The sequence below is a fragment of the Bufo bufo genome, chromosome 2 (assembly GCF_905171765.1).
Source record: "Bufo bufo chromosome 2, aBufBuf1.1, whole genome shotgun sequence".
In the NCBI taxonomy this organism is placed as follows: domain Eukaryota; kingdom Metazoa; phylum Chordata; class Amphibia; order Anura; family Bufonidae; genus Bufo; species Bufo bufo.
Window position 1 is genome coordinate 327915294 of NC_053390.1, and position 19581 is coordinate 327934874.

The 19581-nt window shown below is 43.3% G+C and overlaps 1 protein-coding gene across 2 annotated transcripts in view; it reads left to right on the top strand.

Moving 5' to 3' along the window:
- Window positions 1-19581, top strand: part of TUT7 (terminal uridylyl transferase 7) — a 96564-nt gene that overhangs the window by 19154 nt on the left and 57829 nt on the right. For both annotated transcript variants that reach the window (XM_040417003.1, XM_040417004.1), the window contains exons 4-11: window positions 10424-10540; window positions 10648-10825; window positions 13864-13952; window positions 14163-14214; window positions 14331-14400; window positions 16649-16775; window positions 18997-19116; window positions 19408-19542. In XM_040417003.1, coding sequence (XP_040272937.1) covers window positions 10424-10540; window positions 10648-10825; window positions 13864-13952; window positions 14163-14214; window positions 14331-14400; window positions 16649-16775; window positions 18997-19116; window positions 19408-19542 — 888 coding nt within the window. The remainder of the gene's footprint in view (window positions 1-10423; window positions 10541-10647; window positions 10826-13863; window positions 13953-14162; window positions 14215-14330; window positions 14401-16648; window positions 16776-18996; window positions 19117-19407; window positions 19543-19581) is intronic.

Here is a 19581-nt window from a genome sequence, read left to right on the forward strand (position 1 = left end):
GGTACCCGCATATTGTGGACCTGCTGTTTGCGGGACGCAATATGTGCGTGGCCGACCAACGGCTGCGTGCATGAGCCCAAAACTGCAGCTAGCACTATGATCCTGGTCTAGTTTTGAAGCTTAGATTGTCAGCTTTCAAACTACAGCCACACACTTAGGACACAGTTAATTCAAAACAGTATTGTCCTTTCCTGCCTGAAAGAACTGTGTTCAGTTAGAAGGGTTAAACTAAACATAGTGGCCTATAGAGCTTGTGGCGATAATTAAGTCATTACCTTTATTTTGAAAATTCAAAAGCACTTTTGTTCAAACATGCCATTGAGATGTTTGGCTCCCAGAGGATGGATACTAGCACCTTGGTGCACCCAAGTTCCTTCCCTCTGCAGGGCAAGCCACCCTTTCCCTTGCTGCGTGATAGACCAGGTGTCTGACTAGTACACTCGCCTCAGCCATGGGCCAGAATTTGCAAGCCCTATATGTTGGTATGCTTTGTTTACTAGGCAAAACATGCTGACCGACACCCTTTAAAGTGTAGCTTTATGCTGCTGTCATGTTTTTATTTCCTGAATCCCATCATTTTGGAGCTGGCTGCCTCAACTAGCATACTCTGGTATGCTGGTGGCTCATGAAATTACACCAGTTTGATAAATGATCCCATACTATGACAAGCAAGCTGCAAAGTAGAATAGGCCCATGGCAACCAATCAGATTCCACCTTTCATTTCCCAAAGAAACTGTCAAAAATGACAGGTGGAATCTGATTGCTATGGCAACTAAGCCAGTTCAACTTTACACCAATTTGATAAATGACTTGATTAGTTCGTAAAGCTGAAAAGGCATAAGTCCATCTAGTTCAGCCTATTATCCTGCAAGGTTGATTCAGATGAAGGTAAAGAAAACCTCACGAGGTAGAGGTAAATTTTCCTTCTCTTAGGGGGAAAATATCATTCCCGACTCCAATCTGGCAATTAGAATAACTCCCTGGATCAATGACCCTTCTACATAATTCTAGTAATTATGACCTGTAATATTATACCCAAAGCAAGCGTTGAGCTGTTTTTAGTGTATTCACCATCACCACCTCCTCTGGCAGAGTTCAAAAGTCTCTCTGCTCTTGAAATAAAGAATGTTGGGGTAGAAACCTTCTTCGATCTAGACGAAGAGGTGGCCTCCTTATAGCTGTGGTTCTGGGTATAAATGGATCATGGGAGAGATCTCTGCTGGTCATTTTGCCACGGTCAGCAGAGGGTTCTTCTTCAGCCTAGTAGACAATATGTAATCCTAAAATTAGCCACATTCAGGTAAAGAGGACCTGTCCCCATGAAAAGCAGTGCAGTCTGCAGGCAGCATGTTATGGAGCAGGTGAAGCTGAGCAGATTCGTATATAGTTTTATCGGAAAATATTCAGCTAACTTGTAATTTACAGAAGTAAATCTGTCTTTTTTACTTGATGTACACGAGGAGGTCTTAGTGATTGATAACATTCCCTGTATAGATGTGTCCAACGATAACTGTCAGTCACCGGTAGTTGTGCAGGGGGGTGGTCTTGAGTTCAGAAAAAGGTTTAAATGCAAGTTTTACAGAATCTTTTCCCACAAATCTTTTTATCAGTCCGTTCAGCTTCTCCTGCTGTATAATCTGCTGCCTGCAGATTGCACTGCATTTCATGGTAAAGGTTCTTTGAAACAATCTGCTCTTTCTGAACTTAAAGGGAACCTGTCATTAACTTTTCGCTGACCTTACTGAGGGCAGCATAAAATAGTGACCGAAATGCAGATGTCAGCGGTGTGAGACCCAGCATCATAATCATTGCAGCGCAGGCCTGGAAAAGAGTCAAATCTACTTGAGAAGAGTCCTGGTTATTCATAATCTCCTGCACTCCACCCTTCTGCTGATGATTTGGCAGTTCTCTCCTAGAGAGAAAGGGGAAAAACTAGGTAGAAGACTGTCAGTCATCAGCAGGTGGGCAGGACTTCATCAATAACCATGACTCTTCTCAGGTAGATGTGACTCTTTTCCAGGCCCAGTCTGCAAGGATTGTGATGTTGGTTCTCGGCAACCACTTACTTTTAACCACCTCCGGACCACCTAACGCAGATTCGCGTTCCGGAGGTGGCAGCCCTGCGCTCAGCGATGCATATACGCGTCATCTCGCGTGAGCCGGGATTTCCTGTGAACGCGCGCACACAGGCGCGCGCGCTCACAGGAACGGAAGGTAAGAGAGTGGATCTCCAGCCTGCCAGCGGCGATCGTTCGCTGGCAGGCTGGAGATGTGATTTTTTTTTTAACCCCTAACAGGTATATTAGACGCTGTTTTGATAACAGCGTCTAATATACCTGGTCCTCTGGTGGTCCCCTTTGTTTGGATCGACCACCAGAGGACACAGGCAGCTCAGTAATATGTTGCACCAAGCACCACTACTCTACACCCCCCCCCCCCTGTCACTTATTAACCCCTTATTCACCCTTGATTACCCGCCTGTAAGATCCATTCAGATGTCCGCATGATTTTTACGGATCCACTGATAGATGGATGGGATCCGCAAAACGCATACAGACATCTGAATGGAGCCTTACACAGGGCTCCAGATGGCGACCAAAATGGTCGCCAATGCGACTTGGAATTGCAAAATGGCGACAAGACTTTGTAGTCTTGTCGCCATTTGCGCCTAAACCTTCCGCTGCTCTGCCTCTAAGAAAAAAAGGCTTTCATCCAGCATAGACGCGCTGCAGCCGTCTGCTGGATGAAGATCCGCTCGCTCACACTACTCGGCATAGAGGGTGGGCGTGGCTTGGGTTCCCGCATCTTGTGCTTCCGCTTCCAGCAGTCTGCTTCTGAATTCACACGTCTGTGAGATCCCGGCCCGGAGTCCTGCTGAGTGCAGGAGCGCACGGCGTCATTGGTTGCTATGACGCCGTGCGCTTCCTGCTGCCGCCGCAGTACAGTGGTGCACTGGTATGATCTATACCAGTGGATTACTGTACTGCGGCGGCAGCAGGAAGCGCACGGCGTCATAGCAACCAATGACGCCGTGCGCTCCTGCACTCAGCAGGACTCCGGGCCGGGATCTCACAGATGTGTGAATTCGGCACTCCTACATCGCAAATCCCGTCAAGCTCCCAGCAGACCTTGGACTCCAGTTTTCCCTCACAACGAACTGATGTGACTAACAAGTCTCAAATTTTGCCGCTTACCCCCTCGCTGCCTGGTTCCTTGGTTTCCAACACCTCAAGTGCCTTTGAATCCAGCCCCATCCCCAAAGGCCCCCCTTTTCAGGGACCAGTCCATACTGACCTTCCTCCAGACACACCACCTGATCCCCCAAGAACAGACACATTATCCCATCAATGGACCCTTCTGCCTCAGAAACAGAACCAGAGGCGTCTCCACTGAAAAAGTGCAGACTCCTAACATTCCCTCTGAGATCCCTAATGGAGCTTCTCCAAACATTCTCCCCTGGATGGGCTCCCCTCACCCATCCAGCAAAGTAAATCATCCTGAATCAATGGATCTTTCTAAGGGCAGAGAACAGGGCTACAGGTTCAATGGTCGCTCTCGGGCTGAGAGACCTTATAGTCGTAGGTCACGTGGTGATAGGTTATCCAGCTCCAGACACTCTTACTGGAGATATAATGGGGAAGATACCTCGCAGAATGATGGATAGGAAGCAGGACAGAGCCAAGAAATCGCACAACCAGTGCTGGGAATCCCTCCATTTACAAACCATTTGCATGAGAAAGGAGAACAGCCAAGGGAGCAGGAGGTGGATGTAGGTAGTGAATAAAATAAGCATTGTTTAGTGGCTTCCCTAATCTCATACACTTCAAGGAGCCTGAAACATGAGTATGTATTCTGCATATGTTGTCCATATTCCCCAGTTTCTGCAGTGCTGATTGCACATTATCAGTACTCGGGACCATCATTACTGCATAAATAAATCAGGTTAATTAGTAATTAAAGGGATTTTCAAGAACTTTAATTCAAAAGAAATTAAATGCAGGAGATATAAAAAAAATAAACTCACTCGGTTAATTCCCAGCCACTCCAGCGCTGATGCTGTTGTCCCCAGCAGTTTTTTCTTTCCTGAAGTGATGACATGGAATATGTCCATGTGACCATTGCAGGCAATTACTGGCCTCATTGGTGATGCCAGCATGTGCAGCAGGTGACCATAGACTCACATCATGTGAATGTACAGCACAAGAAAATAAGGAAGGATCAGTGCAGGAGTGATGTGGGATTTAACTGGTGAGAGTTTTTTTTTTTTTATCTAACCTATTGCTGTCCCTTTAACTACTGAGTACAAAATGTTTAAAGGGATTGTCCAGTGCAGTGCAAAATTTTAGTAAAGTGTTTGGAGTGGTTTTATATTAAAGAATCAAAACTCACCATCCCTCAGTCCCTGATGTTCCCGTTCCAACTGGGTTTCCACTGGTCTCTACTTAATGGTCCAGTCTCCACAAGCAGGAGATGCCTGCTCAGCCAATCACTAGCCATGGCGCTATACTTTTCTCGGCCAGTGATTGACTGAGCTGCCGAGACCAGTGGAGATCCATTAAGCATTGAAATTGGAGTGGCAGGGGATCAGTGGTGGTGAGTATTGATTCTTTTTAAACCACCCTGAGCACTATACTAAAAATTTTGCCTCCCTTGTCAACTCCTTTAATATTTTTCCAAATCAGCACTAAATGACATATGTACAGTTGCTGTCTGATTTCTAGTGTGTTCCTGGTTTAAGCTGTCCATGCACTAATGATTGACAGCCTTGACACCTTTTTTTTTTTCTGGCACCTATAACAGGAGTTAGATTGCCGTGTTAGATTATTTTCAGTCATTGCAGGTGCTGATGGCCTAGTAAAAAAGTAAATTAAAAGCTCATGGTACGGTCCTGTTCACAGACCTGCCTCATTAGGCATGTACCAGCTGACTTCATCAACATGAACTGCTTAAAGCGGTTATTGTGTCCTCTCAGACTTCGGCCTCTTGCACACGACCGTATGCATTTCGCGGTCTGCAAAAAATGATTCTGCATAAAATACGGATGACGTCCGTGTGCATTCTGTATTTTGTGGAATGTAACAGCTGGCCCCTAATAGAACAATCCTCTCCTTGTCCGTAATGCGGACAATAATAGGACATGTTCTATTTTTTTGCGGAACAGAAGTACGGGCATACAGAAACAGAAAGCACACGGAGTAACTTCCGTTTATTTTGCGGACCCATTGAAATGAATGGTTCTGTATACGGCCCGCAAAAAAACAACGAATGGAATGGACATGGAAAGAATATACACGTTCGTGTGCATGAGGCCTTAGATGGCTTATATGCTCCTAAGCATCCCAGCTATATTATATATATATTTTAAATTTGGCGACTAAAAATTTCATTTGGCGACTAAATTTTTCAGGTTAGGAGCCAATGGCTCTTTCATATTTTTTTTAGTCTGGAGCCCTGTTACAGGGGCGTGATCAATGACTGTGGTGATCACCCCATATAGACTCCCTGATCACCCCCCTGTCATTGATTACCCCCCTGTAAGATCCATTCAGATGTCCGCATGATTTTTACGGATCCACTGATAGATGGATCGGATCCGCAAAACGCATACGGACGTCTGAATGGAGCCTTACAGGGGCGTGATCAATGACTGTGGTGATCACCCCATATAGACTCCCTGATCACCCCCCCTGTCATTGATCACCCCCCCTGTCATTGATCACCCCCCCTGTCAGGCTGCATTCAGATGTCCGTATGATTTTTACTGATCCACGGATACATGGATCGGATCCGCAAAACTCATACGGACATCTGAATGGAGCCTTATAGGGGGGTGATCAATGACAGGGGGGTGATCACCCCATATAGACTCCCTGATCACCCCCCTGTCATTGATCACCCCCCTGTCATTGATCACCCTTCTGTAAGGCTCAATTCAGACATTTTTTTTGGCCCAAGTTAGCGGAAATTATTATTTTTTTTTCTTACAAAGTCTCATATTCCACTAACTTGTGTCAAAAAATAAAATCTCACATGAACTCACCATACCCCTCACGGAATCCAAATGTGTAAAAATTTTTAGACATTTATATTCCACACTTCTTCTCACGCTTTAGGGCCCCTAGAATGCCAGGGCAGTATAAATACCCCACATGTGTCCCCATTTCGGAAAGAAGACACCCCCAGGTATTCGTGAGGGGCATATTGAGTCCATAAAAGATTGAAATTTTTGTCCCAAAATAGCGGAAAGGGAGACTTTGTGAGAAAAAAATAAATAAAATCAATTTCCGCTAACTTGTGCCAAAAAAAAAAAAATTCTATGAACTCGCCATGCCCCTCATTGAATACCTTGGGGTGTCTTCTTTCCAAAATGGGGTCACATGTGGGGTATTTATACTGCCCTGGCATTCTAGGGGCCCTAAAGCGTGAGAAGAAGTCTGGGATCCAAATGTCTAAAAATGCCCTCATAAAAGGAATGTGGGCCCCTTTGCGCATCTAGGCTGCAGAAAAGTGTCACACATCTGGTATCTCCGTACTCAGGAGAAGTTGGGGAATGTGTTTTGGGGTGTCATTTTACATATACCCATGCTGGTTGAGAGAAATATCTTGGCAAAAGACAACTTTTCCCATTTTTTTATACAAAGTTGGCATTTGACCAAGATATTTATCTCACCCAGCATGGGTATATGTAAAATGACACCCCAAAACACATTCCCCAATTTCTCCTGAATACGGCGATACCACATGTGTGGCACTTTTTTGCAGCCTAGGTGGGCAAAGGGGCCCACATTCCAAAGAGCACCTTTCGGATTTCACAGGTCATTACCTACTTACAACACATTAGGGCCCCTGGAAAATTCCAGGGCAGTATAACTACCCCACAAGTGACCCCATTTTGGAAAGAAGACACCCCAAGGTACTCCGTGAGGGGCATGGCAAGTTCCTAGAATTTTTTATTTTTTGTCACAAGTTAGTGGAAAATGATGGTTTTTTTTTTTTTTTTTCTTACAAAGTCTCATATTCCAATAACTTGTGACAAAAAATAAAAACTTCCATGAACTCACTATGCCCATCACGAAATACCTGGGGGTGTCTTCTTTCCAAATTGGGGTCACTTGTGGGGTAGTTATACTGCCCTGGCATTCTAGGGGCCCAAATGTGTGGTAAGGAGTTTGAAATCAAATTCTGTAAAAAATGACCAGTGAAATCCGAAAGGTGCTCTTTGGAATATGGGCCCCTTTGCCCACCTAGGCTGCAAAAAAGTGTCACACATGTGGTATCTCCGTATTCAGGAGAAGTTGGGGAATGTGTTTTGGGGTGTCATTTTACATATACCCATGCTTGGTGAGATAAATATCTTGGTCAAATGCCAACTTTGTATAAAAAAAAATGGGAAAAGTTGTCTTTTGCCAAGATATTTCTCTCACCCAGCATGGGTATATGTAAAATGACACCCCAAAACACATTCCCCAACTTCTCCTGAATACGGAGATACCACATGTGTGGCACTTTTTTGCAGCCTAGGTGGGCAAAGGGGCCCATATTCCAAAGAGCACCTTTCGGATTTCACTGGTCATTTTTTACAGAATTTGATTTCAAACTCCTTACCACACATTTGGGCCCCTAGAATGTCAGGGCAGTATAACTACCCCACAAGTGACCCCATTTTGGAAAGAAGACACCCCAAGGTATTCGCTGATGGGCATAGTGAGTTCATGGAAGTTTTTATTCTTTGTCACAAGTTAGTAGAATATGAGACTTTGTAAGAAAAAAAAAAAAATCATCATTTTCCGCTAACTTGTGACAAAAAATAAAAAGTTCTATGAACTCACTATGCCCATCAGCGAATACCTTAGGTTGTCTACTTTCCGAAATGGGGTGTTTGTACTGTCTGGCCATTGTAGAACCTCAGGAAACATGACAGGTGCTCAGAAAGTCAGAGCTGCTTCAAAAAGCGCAAATTCACATTTTTGTACCATAGTTTGTAAACGCTATAACTTTTACCCAAACCATTTTTTTTTTTTACCCAAACATTTTTTTTTATCAAAGACATGTAGAACAATAAATTTAGAGCAAAATTTATATATGGATGTCGTTTTTTTTGCAAAATTTTACAACTGAGGTGAAAAATTTAATTTTTTTGCAAAAAAAATCGTTAAATTTCGATTAATAACAAAAAAAGTCAAAATGTCAGCAGCAATGAAATACCACCAAATGAAAGCTCTATTAGTGAGAAGAAAAGGAGGTAAAATTCATTTGGGTGGTAAGTTGCATGACCGAGCAATAAACGGTGAAAGTAGTGTAGGTCAGAAGTGTAAAAAGTGGCCTGGTCTTTCAGGGTGTTTAAGCACTGGGGGCTGAGGTGGTTAACTTATAAATGACAGAGCGCTGAAATCAACTCCCCTGTCTCTACTTTATACTGCCGTTAGTATGGGCAGCATAAAGGTGATGACAGGTTCCCTTTAAGACAGCCCTATGTACAACTATCAGTGACTGACCGCTATCTTTTTGTATACACATGTATACAGGGAATGCTATCAATCACTGACTGAAAAAGTGGAGACTAAAACGGGTATTCCTATCTCAGACATTGATGACATATCATCAATGTCAGGTGTGGGTCCCACCTCCAGGACCCACTCCAATCCCCAGATTGGGCATTCCTTCCCCCAAAGCGAAGGGAGAACAGCCTCATATGCAAGGCAAAATCCACTGTTCACTGTGGCCGGAGCTCCAAAAACACTGTCTCGGCTATATCAGTCAGTCCCAAGGTGGTGAATGGGGACGTGGCTACGTTTCTGAAATTAGCCGAGTGCGTTCCTTCGGCTATTTCTGGTATAGTAGTGAATGGAGAGCACACCTTATATGTGCGGTGTGCTCTCCTTCACTTCGGGGGCCCCATTCTGGAGATAGGAGCAGGTTCCAGAGGTGGGACCTGCAACTGTCTGGCATATCCTAGGGATATGTCATCGGTGTCCTGATATGGGAATACCCCTTTAAGGAGGTGGTACAGTTTTAATGATTACATTTATTTAGTTAGGGAATAGGATGTTGAAAAATTTTCTAATATACATGTACATGACCTTTAATATATCCATACAGTGTCCTCTCCCTAAAGAAAAAGTGTTCTGGTCCATTTTAGTCCTGTAGAATTCATCCATAGGCGAGCTGGTTAGGTCTAAACATGGCATGGGCTGTGTGACCCAGACATGTATGATGACAGGTGAATAGTAGTGTATTGTACAGTATTACCACCTCAGTGTATGTGTAGACACAGATCTACAGGTTTGTTTTTCTTTACACTAAACTTTATTAACAACAGGACACCATCACCAAGAGATGGGCAGATGGCATTTTTACACCACCTACAGACAGTCAGCCATGTAGGTACATATAATAATGTAGTTACTGCAATAACCACAATAAAAATCATGATTCTACCACTATTCCTATTTACTTATCATGTGAATGTGTCCCGTCCTTACTGCATGCCATGGATACATTACATAGGACTGATACATGGGCCATACTATTCTATAGAGGTCAACTGCCTGATATAAGAAAGTATGTATATTAGAAAATTGTGTGATTACTGTTATATAAATAAAAACTGAAATACCCTTTTAAGGGTCCATTCACACATCCGCAATTCCGCTCCGCATTTTGCGGAACGGAATTGCGGACCCATACATTTCCATGGGGCCGCATGATGTGCGGCCCCGATCCGGGATTGCGGGGCCGCACTTCCGGGTCCGCAATTCCAATCTTGAAAAAAATAGAACATGTCCTATTCTTGTCCGCAATAGCTGACAAGAATAGGCATATTCTCTTAGTGCCGGCAATGTGCGGTCCGCAAAATGCGGAACGCACATTGCCGCTGTCCGTGCTTTGTGGATCCGCAAAACACACAGGGATGTGTGAATGGACCCTAACTGTGTCAATTACATGTTTTTCCTGAATCTTTTCCCACAAAAATATATATCAATCTGCTCAGCTCCATCTGCTTTATAGATGCTACTGGCAGTTTACACTGTCTTTACGTAAAAAACCTTGGGGTGATGTAGACCTCCACAAGTCTGAACAAAAAAAAAAAACTAACATTTTCATTTATTTCTCGGTAACATAAGTATCATGTGATATCTGCTATCATTCTTAATATTTGTTCAGACATTACAGAATTGTCACCGAAATTTTTTTTTTTTGGGTGTGGATTTTCAAAAATGCAGCCTGGCCGGCCAATAAGTTGTGAAAATGTTGCAAGTTCTCATTAAACTTCACATATTTTTACCACAGATTTGCTGCTTTAATCCTTATAGAAAAATGCTGATTTAGCTGAATGTAATCAAGCCTGCATGAGCATAAAATTACTACTAATATAAATGCAAATAATTGTATTTGCTTTTTTTTTTTTTTTTTTTACAAAAGCGTCCTCGAAAATATCCTACAGCTATTTATACCTGCAAGCTCTGCGATGCCCTAGTGGACTCTATACCTTCTGCACATAAACACATGAAAGAAAAGAGGCACAGGAGAATTTTAAAGGTGAGTTCTTGACTCCTGTTAGACATTTGAATGTCTGTAGCATACTTAAGATGCATGTACCCATGTCACAGCCTGTATATGCATAATATATGTAAGTATTTATGTAGGAAAAAAGGGAAGAGGAATTGCTCACAACTCTGCCACCACCAACGCAGCCTCAGATACAAGCAATTGGTATCGCAATAAGCAAGGTGGTACAGGAACGTGGCTTAAATGAAGATGATGTAGCTAAGAGACTGTCCACGGTTTCATCCATGGAATCTGTCATTAAGGAGAAACTCCCAGGTAAAGTAACTTTCATGCAGGATTTGCTATAGTGTATCTGTCACCATTTTTTAGGTTTATAGGGACGTGGGTTTGTACACCAACATAGAAGGGGGTTCCTTACGGTAAGAGCAGTGAGACTATGGAACTCTCTGGCAGAAGAGGTGGTGATGGGGAGTTCGTTAAGAGTTCAAGAGGGGCCTGGATGTATTTCTTGAGATTAACATTATTACAGGTTATAATTAGTAGAATTCTAGAGAGGGGTCGTTGATCCAGGGAGTTATTCTGATTGCCAGATTGGAGTCGGGAAGGAATTTGTTCCCCTAAAATGAGGAAAATTGGCTTCTACCTCACAGGCTTTTTCACCTCCCACTGGATTAACGTTCTAGGATAATAGGCTGAACTGGATAGACATATGTTATTGTGTAGTCGATATTCGCTTGTGATATAATTTACCTGATTGTCGACAAGGGATTATATCTTACTTTGTATTTTTTATTTTTTTATTTTTTTGTGCTATTTTTTAGTAACTTTCAATTTGAAGTTAGCGAGAACCCATCACCATGAAATGCAGTGTAATCTGCAGGCAGTATGTTATAGAGCGGGAGGAGCTGAGCAGATTGATATATATTTTTATGAGAAAAGATTCAGTAAAACTTGTTGTTTTATACATTTATATCTCTGCTCTTTTCTGACTTTAGTTGTACACAGGGCGGGTATTATCAGTGAGTGATAGCATTCTTTATGCAAGTGTGTGTCCAGAGATAACTGTCAATCACTGATAGCTGTTCACAGGGGTGTTTTTCAGTTCAATAAAATAAATCTAAATGTTGAAATGACAAGACTAAAGGCTGGAGCTAAAGTGAGGACCAATCAGATTCATGTGAGGTCACATGATTGGCTAATCCGCTGAATCCTTTTAAAAATACAAGCTTTAACTTTGTAAAATGGACGTTGATGACTATATACAACACTGTACCTGTCCAGATTGTTAAAGGGGTTTTCCAAGATTAAAGGGAACCTGTCACCGGGATTTTGTGTATAGAGCTGAGGAGATGGGTTGCTAGATGGCCGCTAGCACATCCGCAATACCCAGTCCCCATCGCTCTGTGTGCTTTTATTGTGTAAAAAAACGATTTGATACATATGTAAATTAACCTGAGATGAGTCCTGTATGTGTGATGAGTCAGGGACAGGACTCATCTCAGGGTAATTTGCATATGTATCAAATCCTTTTTTTGACACAATAAAAGCACACAGAGCTATGGGGACTGGGTATTGCGGATGTGCTAGCGGCCATCTAGCAACCCATGTCCTCAGCTCTATACACAAAATCCCGGTGACGGGTTGCCTTTAAAAAAATATATAATAATTACAGAGGGAATGGGCAATAAAGAGAGAAAAAAGCTGTACTTACTTTTAAACGTTCCACCACTCCTACACTACTTGTCTGAGTCACGTTTTATTCTTGTGACCCCCCCCCCCCCCCCTGCAACCAGTCAGTGGCCACGAGTGCAGTGATTTGCGGCAGCGGTGACATAAATGATGAACGGCACATGACTGCTGCAGACCCAGCAGGGACCTAAGCAGTAGGTCATTTAATGGGGGAAAAAACCTTTACTTTTGTACAGCCCCCCTACACTTCATTCCAATTTTAAAAAAATCTTGGGAAACCACTGTTATGTTACTGGAAGCAAATCAGTCACACATATTTATCATATTATTCCAGAATGATTACTCTAGGAATTACCATATTTTTCGCCCTATAAGACACATAGGTTTTTGAGGAGGAAAATAAGAAGAAAAAAAAATTTGAACCAAAAGGTGTGCTTTTGGTAGGTTTTGAACTAATGGTGGTTTGTGGATGACACTATTATGGGGGATCTGTGGATGACGCACTGTTATGGGAGGGGGATCTGTGGATGACACACATATACCATCTTATGCTATATATGTGTCATCCACAGATCTCCCCCCCCCCCCCCTCATAATAGTGTCCCTGTGTAAATGGTGAATGACCCCCCAATACAGGGGGTAGGGGCCGTCAACTGATATTGGAATGGCAGCGCGGCCTGGTGCAGTCACTGTATTCTATATTCTATTACACCGGGCCCCGCTCACTGTGGTATTCATATGTACTGTGTAGGCATGGGAGCTTTGTTAAACTATAGAAATCTTCTGCAGCAGTGGCGACATCCACGTAGTACTCACTTGAAACTCCCGTAGCAGGCAGGCCGGGTGGCAGCGTAAGATCACTCACTATGTCACACGCCTGCTCCTCCCATTTTACGAATGGAGCAGGCGCGTGACATAGTGAGTTTCAAGTGAGTACTACGTGGATTTCGCTACTGCTGCAGAAGATTTCTATAGTTTAACAAAGCTCCCATGCCTACACGTTACATATGAATACTACAGTTAGCGGGGCCCGGTGTAATAGAATACAGTGACTGCACCAGGCCCCGCTGCCATTCCAATATCAGTTGCCGGCTCCCTGCCCCTCCTCCCTCCCCGCTGATACATCGCTGGCCGTACTGTGCAGCATCGCAGCCGGCAATGTATCAGTGTTACATGGCAGCATTCGCCCCATAAGACACACTGCCATTTTCCCCCCACTTTTGGGGGGGGGCGGGGAAGTGCGTCTTAAAGGGTGAAAAATACGGTAGTCTTTTAGGGTGGATTCACCCGACCTTTGTATTTTGCAATCTCCAAAACTCTGATTCGCAAAAATTACGGATGGCATCCATGTTGCATCAGTCTTGTGCACCCATTGTAACAATGCCTATTCTTGTCTGCAAAATGGACATGAATAGGACCTGTTCTTTCTTTTTTGCTGGGCTGCAGAATGGACATACGGATGAAGACGGCACACTGTGTGCTGTTCGCATTTTTTGTGGACCCATTGAAATGTAGACCGATGCGGAGCAAAAATAGTTGTGTAAATGGGGCCTAACTTTATACCTGTGTGTAAGGTTCAGCATATGCTCTTCCATAGACCACTATATACCCAGTGGGCAGGTTTGTCAGTATGTACAGAGCCTGATCCATGTGCTCTTTCTTAGGGTGTTCTCTAAGACTCTATGGATCCTCTTGCAACAGAATGGGATTTAAGAATTCTGATCTGAACATAGACATTCAGTTTCCTGTAACTGTAAGTAATTTATACAGTTTGTGCTAGTTTTTATTGTTTTAAGAAAGTTAAAAAAGTACTTTGATACTTTTTGTAAGAATGTATTGCACTTTATTTGTATATATACTTTGCAACGTTGCCGTAGATAGAAGAAAACATTATGTGGGAAAAAATCCCTAGAGATTTGAGCACACGTTTGTGAATGCGCTTCACTTTGATTTTTACTTCTAGATGAATCAACCCGACGTTCTTCTGCTAGTTCAGGAAAGCCTGATTCAAAGTGGTGAGATTATATCCTCATCTTATTGTCAAAGCTTCTATTCCTCTGGACATGTGTGTTAGATTGCATCGATTTTTATCTAATATATTGACAGTGTAATCTTTGTGTTTGCTTTCTAGATTTATTCACTGACTTTGAAGCCGACTTCCATGCCAGGGTTCCCGTGGTGGTGTGCAGAGAAAAGAAAAGGTCTATTTTAAATTGCCTTTACACTAAGGCCACTTCCACAGTCAGTGTTTGGTCTGTGTTTCATCAGTGATTGTGTGTCAAAACCAGGTGTGGGTCCAAAACACAGAAAAGGTGTAAGTCTTTCCATTATCTCTGTGTAGTCTCCACTCCTGGTTTTGGCTCACAATCACTGATAGAAATCCCTGATCATACACTGACTGTCAGAAAGTGACCTAGTGTTGATTTTTATTTTTTTACTGTATTATATAGAACCTACTTCCGTTCTTTATATGGCCACCTTAGGCTACTTTCACACTAGCAATTTTTGCGGATCCGTTATGGATCTGCAAAAACACTTACGTTACAATAATACAACCGCATGCATCAGTCTTGAACGGATCCAGTTGTATTATGTCTTCTATAGACATGACGGATCCGTCTTGAACACCATTGAAAGTCAATAAGGGACGGATCCGTTTTCTATTGTGTCAGAGAAAACGGATCTGTCCTCATTGACTTACATTGTGTGCCAGGATGGATCCGTTTTTGGCTCCCGCTCCGTCAGGCGGACAGCAAAACGCTGCAGGCAGCGTTTTGGTGTCCGCCTCCAGAGCGGAATGGTGACTGAACGGAGCCAAACTGATGCATTCTGAGCGGATCATTTTCCATTCAGAATGCATTAGGGCAAAACTGATCCGTTTTGGACTGCTTGTGGGAGCCCTGAACGGATCTCGCAAACGGAAAGCCAAAATGCTAGTGTGAAAGTAGACTTAAAGGGGTATTCCCATCTTAGACAATGGGGGCATATCGCTAGGATATGCCCCCATTGTCTGACAGGTGCGGGTCCTACCTCTGGGAGCCGCACCTACAAGGAGAACGGAGCGGAGAAAGTTGAGGAGGGCGCACTGCGCATGCGCAGTCGCCCTCCATTCATTTCTATGGAGCCGCCGAAAATAGCCGAGCACTGAAATGAATAGGAGCGGTGCCCGCGCATGCGCAGTGCGCTCCCATTCACTTCAATGGGAGAGGCGGGGAGCTGCGCCTGGTGGTGGACGGACCCCGGGAAACCCAGGGTCCTCCAGCCACAACTCTCCCCGGCTCTCCTTGTAGGTGCGGGTCCCAGAGGGTCCTAGCGATATGCCCCCATTGTCTGAGAGATGGGATAACCCCTTAAGGTAATGGGCCACTGTGACCTGGCACTTCTCTCCAGTACTGATGTATGGAGTGGGCTGCCCAATTCATACTGGAGAAAGTTCTGACATAAAGTGTAAGTTTGGTATATAGAGTTGGATTCAGACCAGCATATCCCTGTTTGACTCAAAGGGGGATGCAGTATTCATGTTGACATTCATTGCTATGGCTATAATCACTTACAGTGACACTTTCACCACAATATGGTGCTTGGACTAAGTACAGTTACACAGCACCTGACTTGTTATGAAGTCATCCACCACCTTGAAGATCACATTAACCAGAGATAAAAAATGATTTCTATTAGTTTTCAGAAACTTTGTTCTAATGTCTTACTTCAGGGCATTGTGTTTTAAGCTGGCCATACACAAGCAGTCATCTGGTGGATGATCTTTTTGCAGACACGGTCTTACACATTTTAGGCCATATTGGCTGTTACAGTTGTTCACACTGCCCATACACGTTCAGCGATACCGGGCGAGGGATGAAAGACCTTTCTGGGAAGGTGCTTTAAAAAAAAAGAAATCTTTCGTCAGCAGAAAATTTAAAACATGGCTGACTTGTTTTCAAATCTTCTGTGATCGGTCGGTTAAAATGGTGATTGTTAAAGGGGTTTTGCCATCTCAGACAATGGGGGCAGATCGCTAGGATATGCATTGTCTGATAGGTGCGGGTTCCACCTCTGGGACCCGCACCTACAATGAGACTTGAGCAGGGAAATGAACGGAGGGCGCATGCGCAACTGCCCTCCATTCATTTTTATGGGGCCGCCGAAAGTCTGCCCCATAGAAATGAATGGGAGCAGGGGCCCCGCGTGCACGGTGCGCTCACATTCACTTCTGTGGGAGAAGCGTTTGGTGGTGGACGCACCCTGGGAAATTCGGGGTCCTCCAGCCACAGCTGTCCCCGGACCTATCGGACAATGGGGGCATATCCTAGCGATATGCCCCCATTGTCTGAGATGGGAATACCCCTTTAAATTTCGCTTGAAGAACATTCATGTTGGTAAATGTATGTGTATGGTTGAGTAGGCTGTGAATGGCAAATGTAATATCTAATGTTTTCTTTCCCCTAATAGTGACCTTATATGTAAATGTGAGCGCGTGGCAATGAAATGCTTGTCTCACCACCAACCTTCTGGCTGCCTTGGGCCGAAAAGAGTCAAGGCTTGTACCTTGGTGGTGGCTTTCCGATATTGGGCAAAGGTAAATAATCTTGCTAATCTTTCTGAGGGATTTCACCAATTTAATATATTGGAGTGTATTTCTAAAAATCTAGAGTTTATTTTCAGGATTTGGTGCTTTAAGCTTCATTCACACATCAGTGAGCCACAACCAGGACTGGAGCCTCCACAGACATAAGGTATAAGGAAAAGATCTGCTCCTGTTCTGTGTTTAGAGCCGCACCTGGTTTTGGTTCACAATCACCGATTGAAATCACTGACCGAACACTGACGTGTGAATGAGGCACTAGAGATAATTCAGGAACAACACTAGCACATGATTAGACTATAGAGTTTGTTTGTATCCTATGACCTATGCCATTTGCAAAGTCGCATTATTATTATTATTTATATATAATTTTTTATTTTTTTTATACATTGCAGTTTTACTAATCCTGTAGATGGCGTACATTTAGGCTGTTTAGACATGCACCAAACTTTTTTGGCAGTTTATACCAGAATCTAGGTTAACTCGCATTAATACATGAGGACTATTGTATCAGAATGCAGATTGCAGCTCTTATATTGCGCTAAATGAGCCTACGTGGGGCTGGATGCACTTGTACATTTAATAGCACTTTCAGTATAGGTAGGTTAACAGCAAATTGTTACTCAGTGGAGCCATACAGAGGAGAAGGTCCAAGGTTCCCTTGAACTTTGAACAGTCTTTAGTTCAGATGAGAAAACCCCTTTTAATATTCGAGTCGTGTCGAAAGGGCCGAACATTGACTTATAGGATAGCTGCCTTACTTCTGGCGGCATTAGAGGCAGAGCTTGTTAAGAGCACATTTTGCATCCCTTTCTTCCCAGAATTCCAGAGGAGCATGTATGGCCTCTCCTCACGCCGATAAAGGTGCTCTCTCCCCAAGGAGAGTACTCTCTCTTCCCCCCCCCCCCCCAAAAAATATTAAATCAGTCTTTCCTCTATATCTTTTCCATCCTTTTTGTATGGTTTCCTGGCTCTTGCTATAAAGAACTGCATCAAAAATGCATGTGTGAATCTAGCCTAAATGCTCTATACATGTGTCAGTAATCTATGCCATTATCTGGCAGCAGGGTTCCTAGGAACACTTGTTCATCGGGTGATTGGATCTTTAATGCGGTAAGAAGAATCCTTTGAAAAATGAATCTGTAGGGACAAGCGATTGCAGTACTCATTACTTGTTCCCACACAGACTGGATGATTGCTGCATAAATGCAGCTGTTGAGCCCCAAAATCTGTCTAATACTGTGTTCCAAACATAAACCTGTAGCTGTGTAAAAGGACTATTTCAATCTCAAAGTGGTGACCTATTGCTAGGACATGCAGTCACTTTGATTGCTGGTGGTGAATGCCCATTGATCCTGAAAAGGAAGGCACTGTAATACTGGATCAGTGCTGTACCCCTACAACCCAGCTCCACTCAAATGAATGGGGTGACTGCCAGTTACTTACTTACAAATCCAAGTGCCCAGCGATATGCAACCACCATATGCAAGGGCAATATCCCTTCAAAAGGTGTATCTCCATCTTGGGCGTTTATTGCCTACCCATAGGCCATCCTTGGAACTCCTATAGAAGTGAAAAGTACACATGAGCAGCCACTTCTCCATACACTGCAAGATATGTGGGTCCTAGAGGTGGGACCTGCGTCTCTGATGTTTAACACATCCAGTGGATATACCATAATAGTCTGAGATTGGAATACTGCTTTAAAGGGAACCTGTCACCAGCATTTTGTGTACAGAGCTGAGGACATGGGCTGCTGGATGGCCGCTAGCACATCAGCAATATCCAGTCCCCATAGCTCTGTGTGCTTTTATTGTGTAAAAAAAAAATTGATACATATGCAAATGAACCCTAGATGAGTCCTGTCCCTGACTCCTCTCACGTACAGGACTCATCTCAGGTTAATTTGCATATCTATGAAATCGTTTTTTTTTACACAATAAAAGCACACAGAGCTACGGGGACTGGATATTGCGGATGTGCTAGCGGCCATCTAGCAACCCATGTTCTCAGCTCTATACCCAAAATCCTGGTGACAGGTTCCCTTTAAGCAAATTATAGGCTGGATATCCTTCAGCCAGGTTCACACTGAGTTTAGCCCTTCACTAGGGTTTCCTGCCAGAGGTATACGGTACATTTGAATATCCCAAAAAACGTATTTGTTTTAAGATTTCCTATATCATTGTATTTTTCTCTTGTTTTCTGCATATAACAGCTATGTGGCATCGATAGGCCAGAAGAAGGTGGCTTACCACCATACGTGGCTGCTCTCTTGGTGGTTTTCTTTCTCCAGCAAAGAAAGGAGCCAGTGCTTCCTACTTACCTAGGATCATGGGTATGTTCTAGTGTCACTATCTTATTGTTGAAATCATGGAATAAACCATACAGGAGTGACACATGGTAAAACTCACCTATGTATAGATTATAGTAGCAATTCCTTCCTTTATACATTTATATACATACTTTCATACATTTTTGAATCCACTTCTAGCTTTGGCTAGGTTTATTTGGGGTGTGCACCTCTTAATAAATATGGCATATTGCACTCTAGTCCACTTTAGTTTGACTTTTGATACAATTCTCCATTGTGTTACCTTTTGTAATTTTGAGTTCTTTTATTTACTAGATTGATGGCTTTACAATTTCTAAATTGGCCCAGTTCAGTCTTAAAGAACCCAACAATGAATATGTGTTTTGGGAATACAGTGCTGTGGCAGACAATGAGAACCAAAATAATGATCGGTGTACTGCTAAAGGAAAGGTAAGCATTGGGATATTCAGTTAAATTAAAAATGCCAAA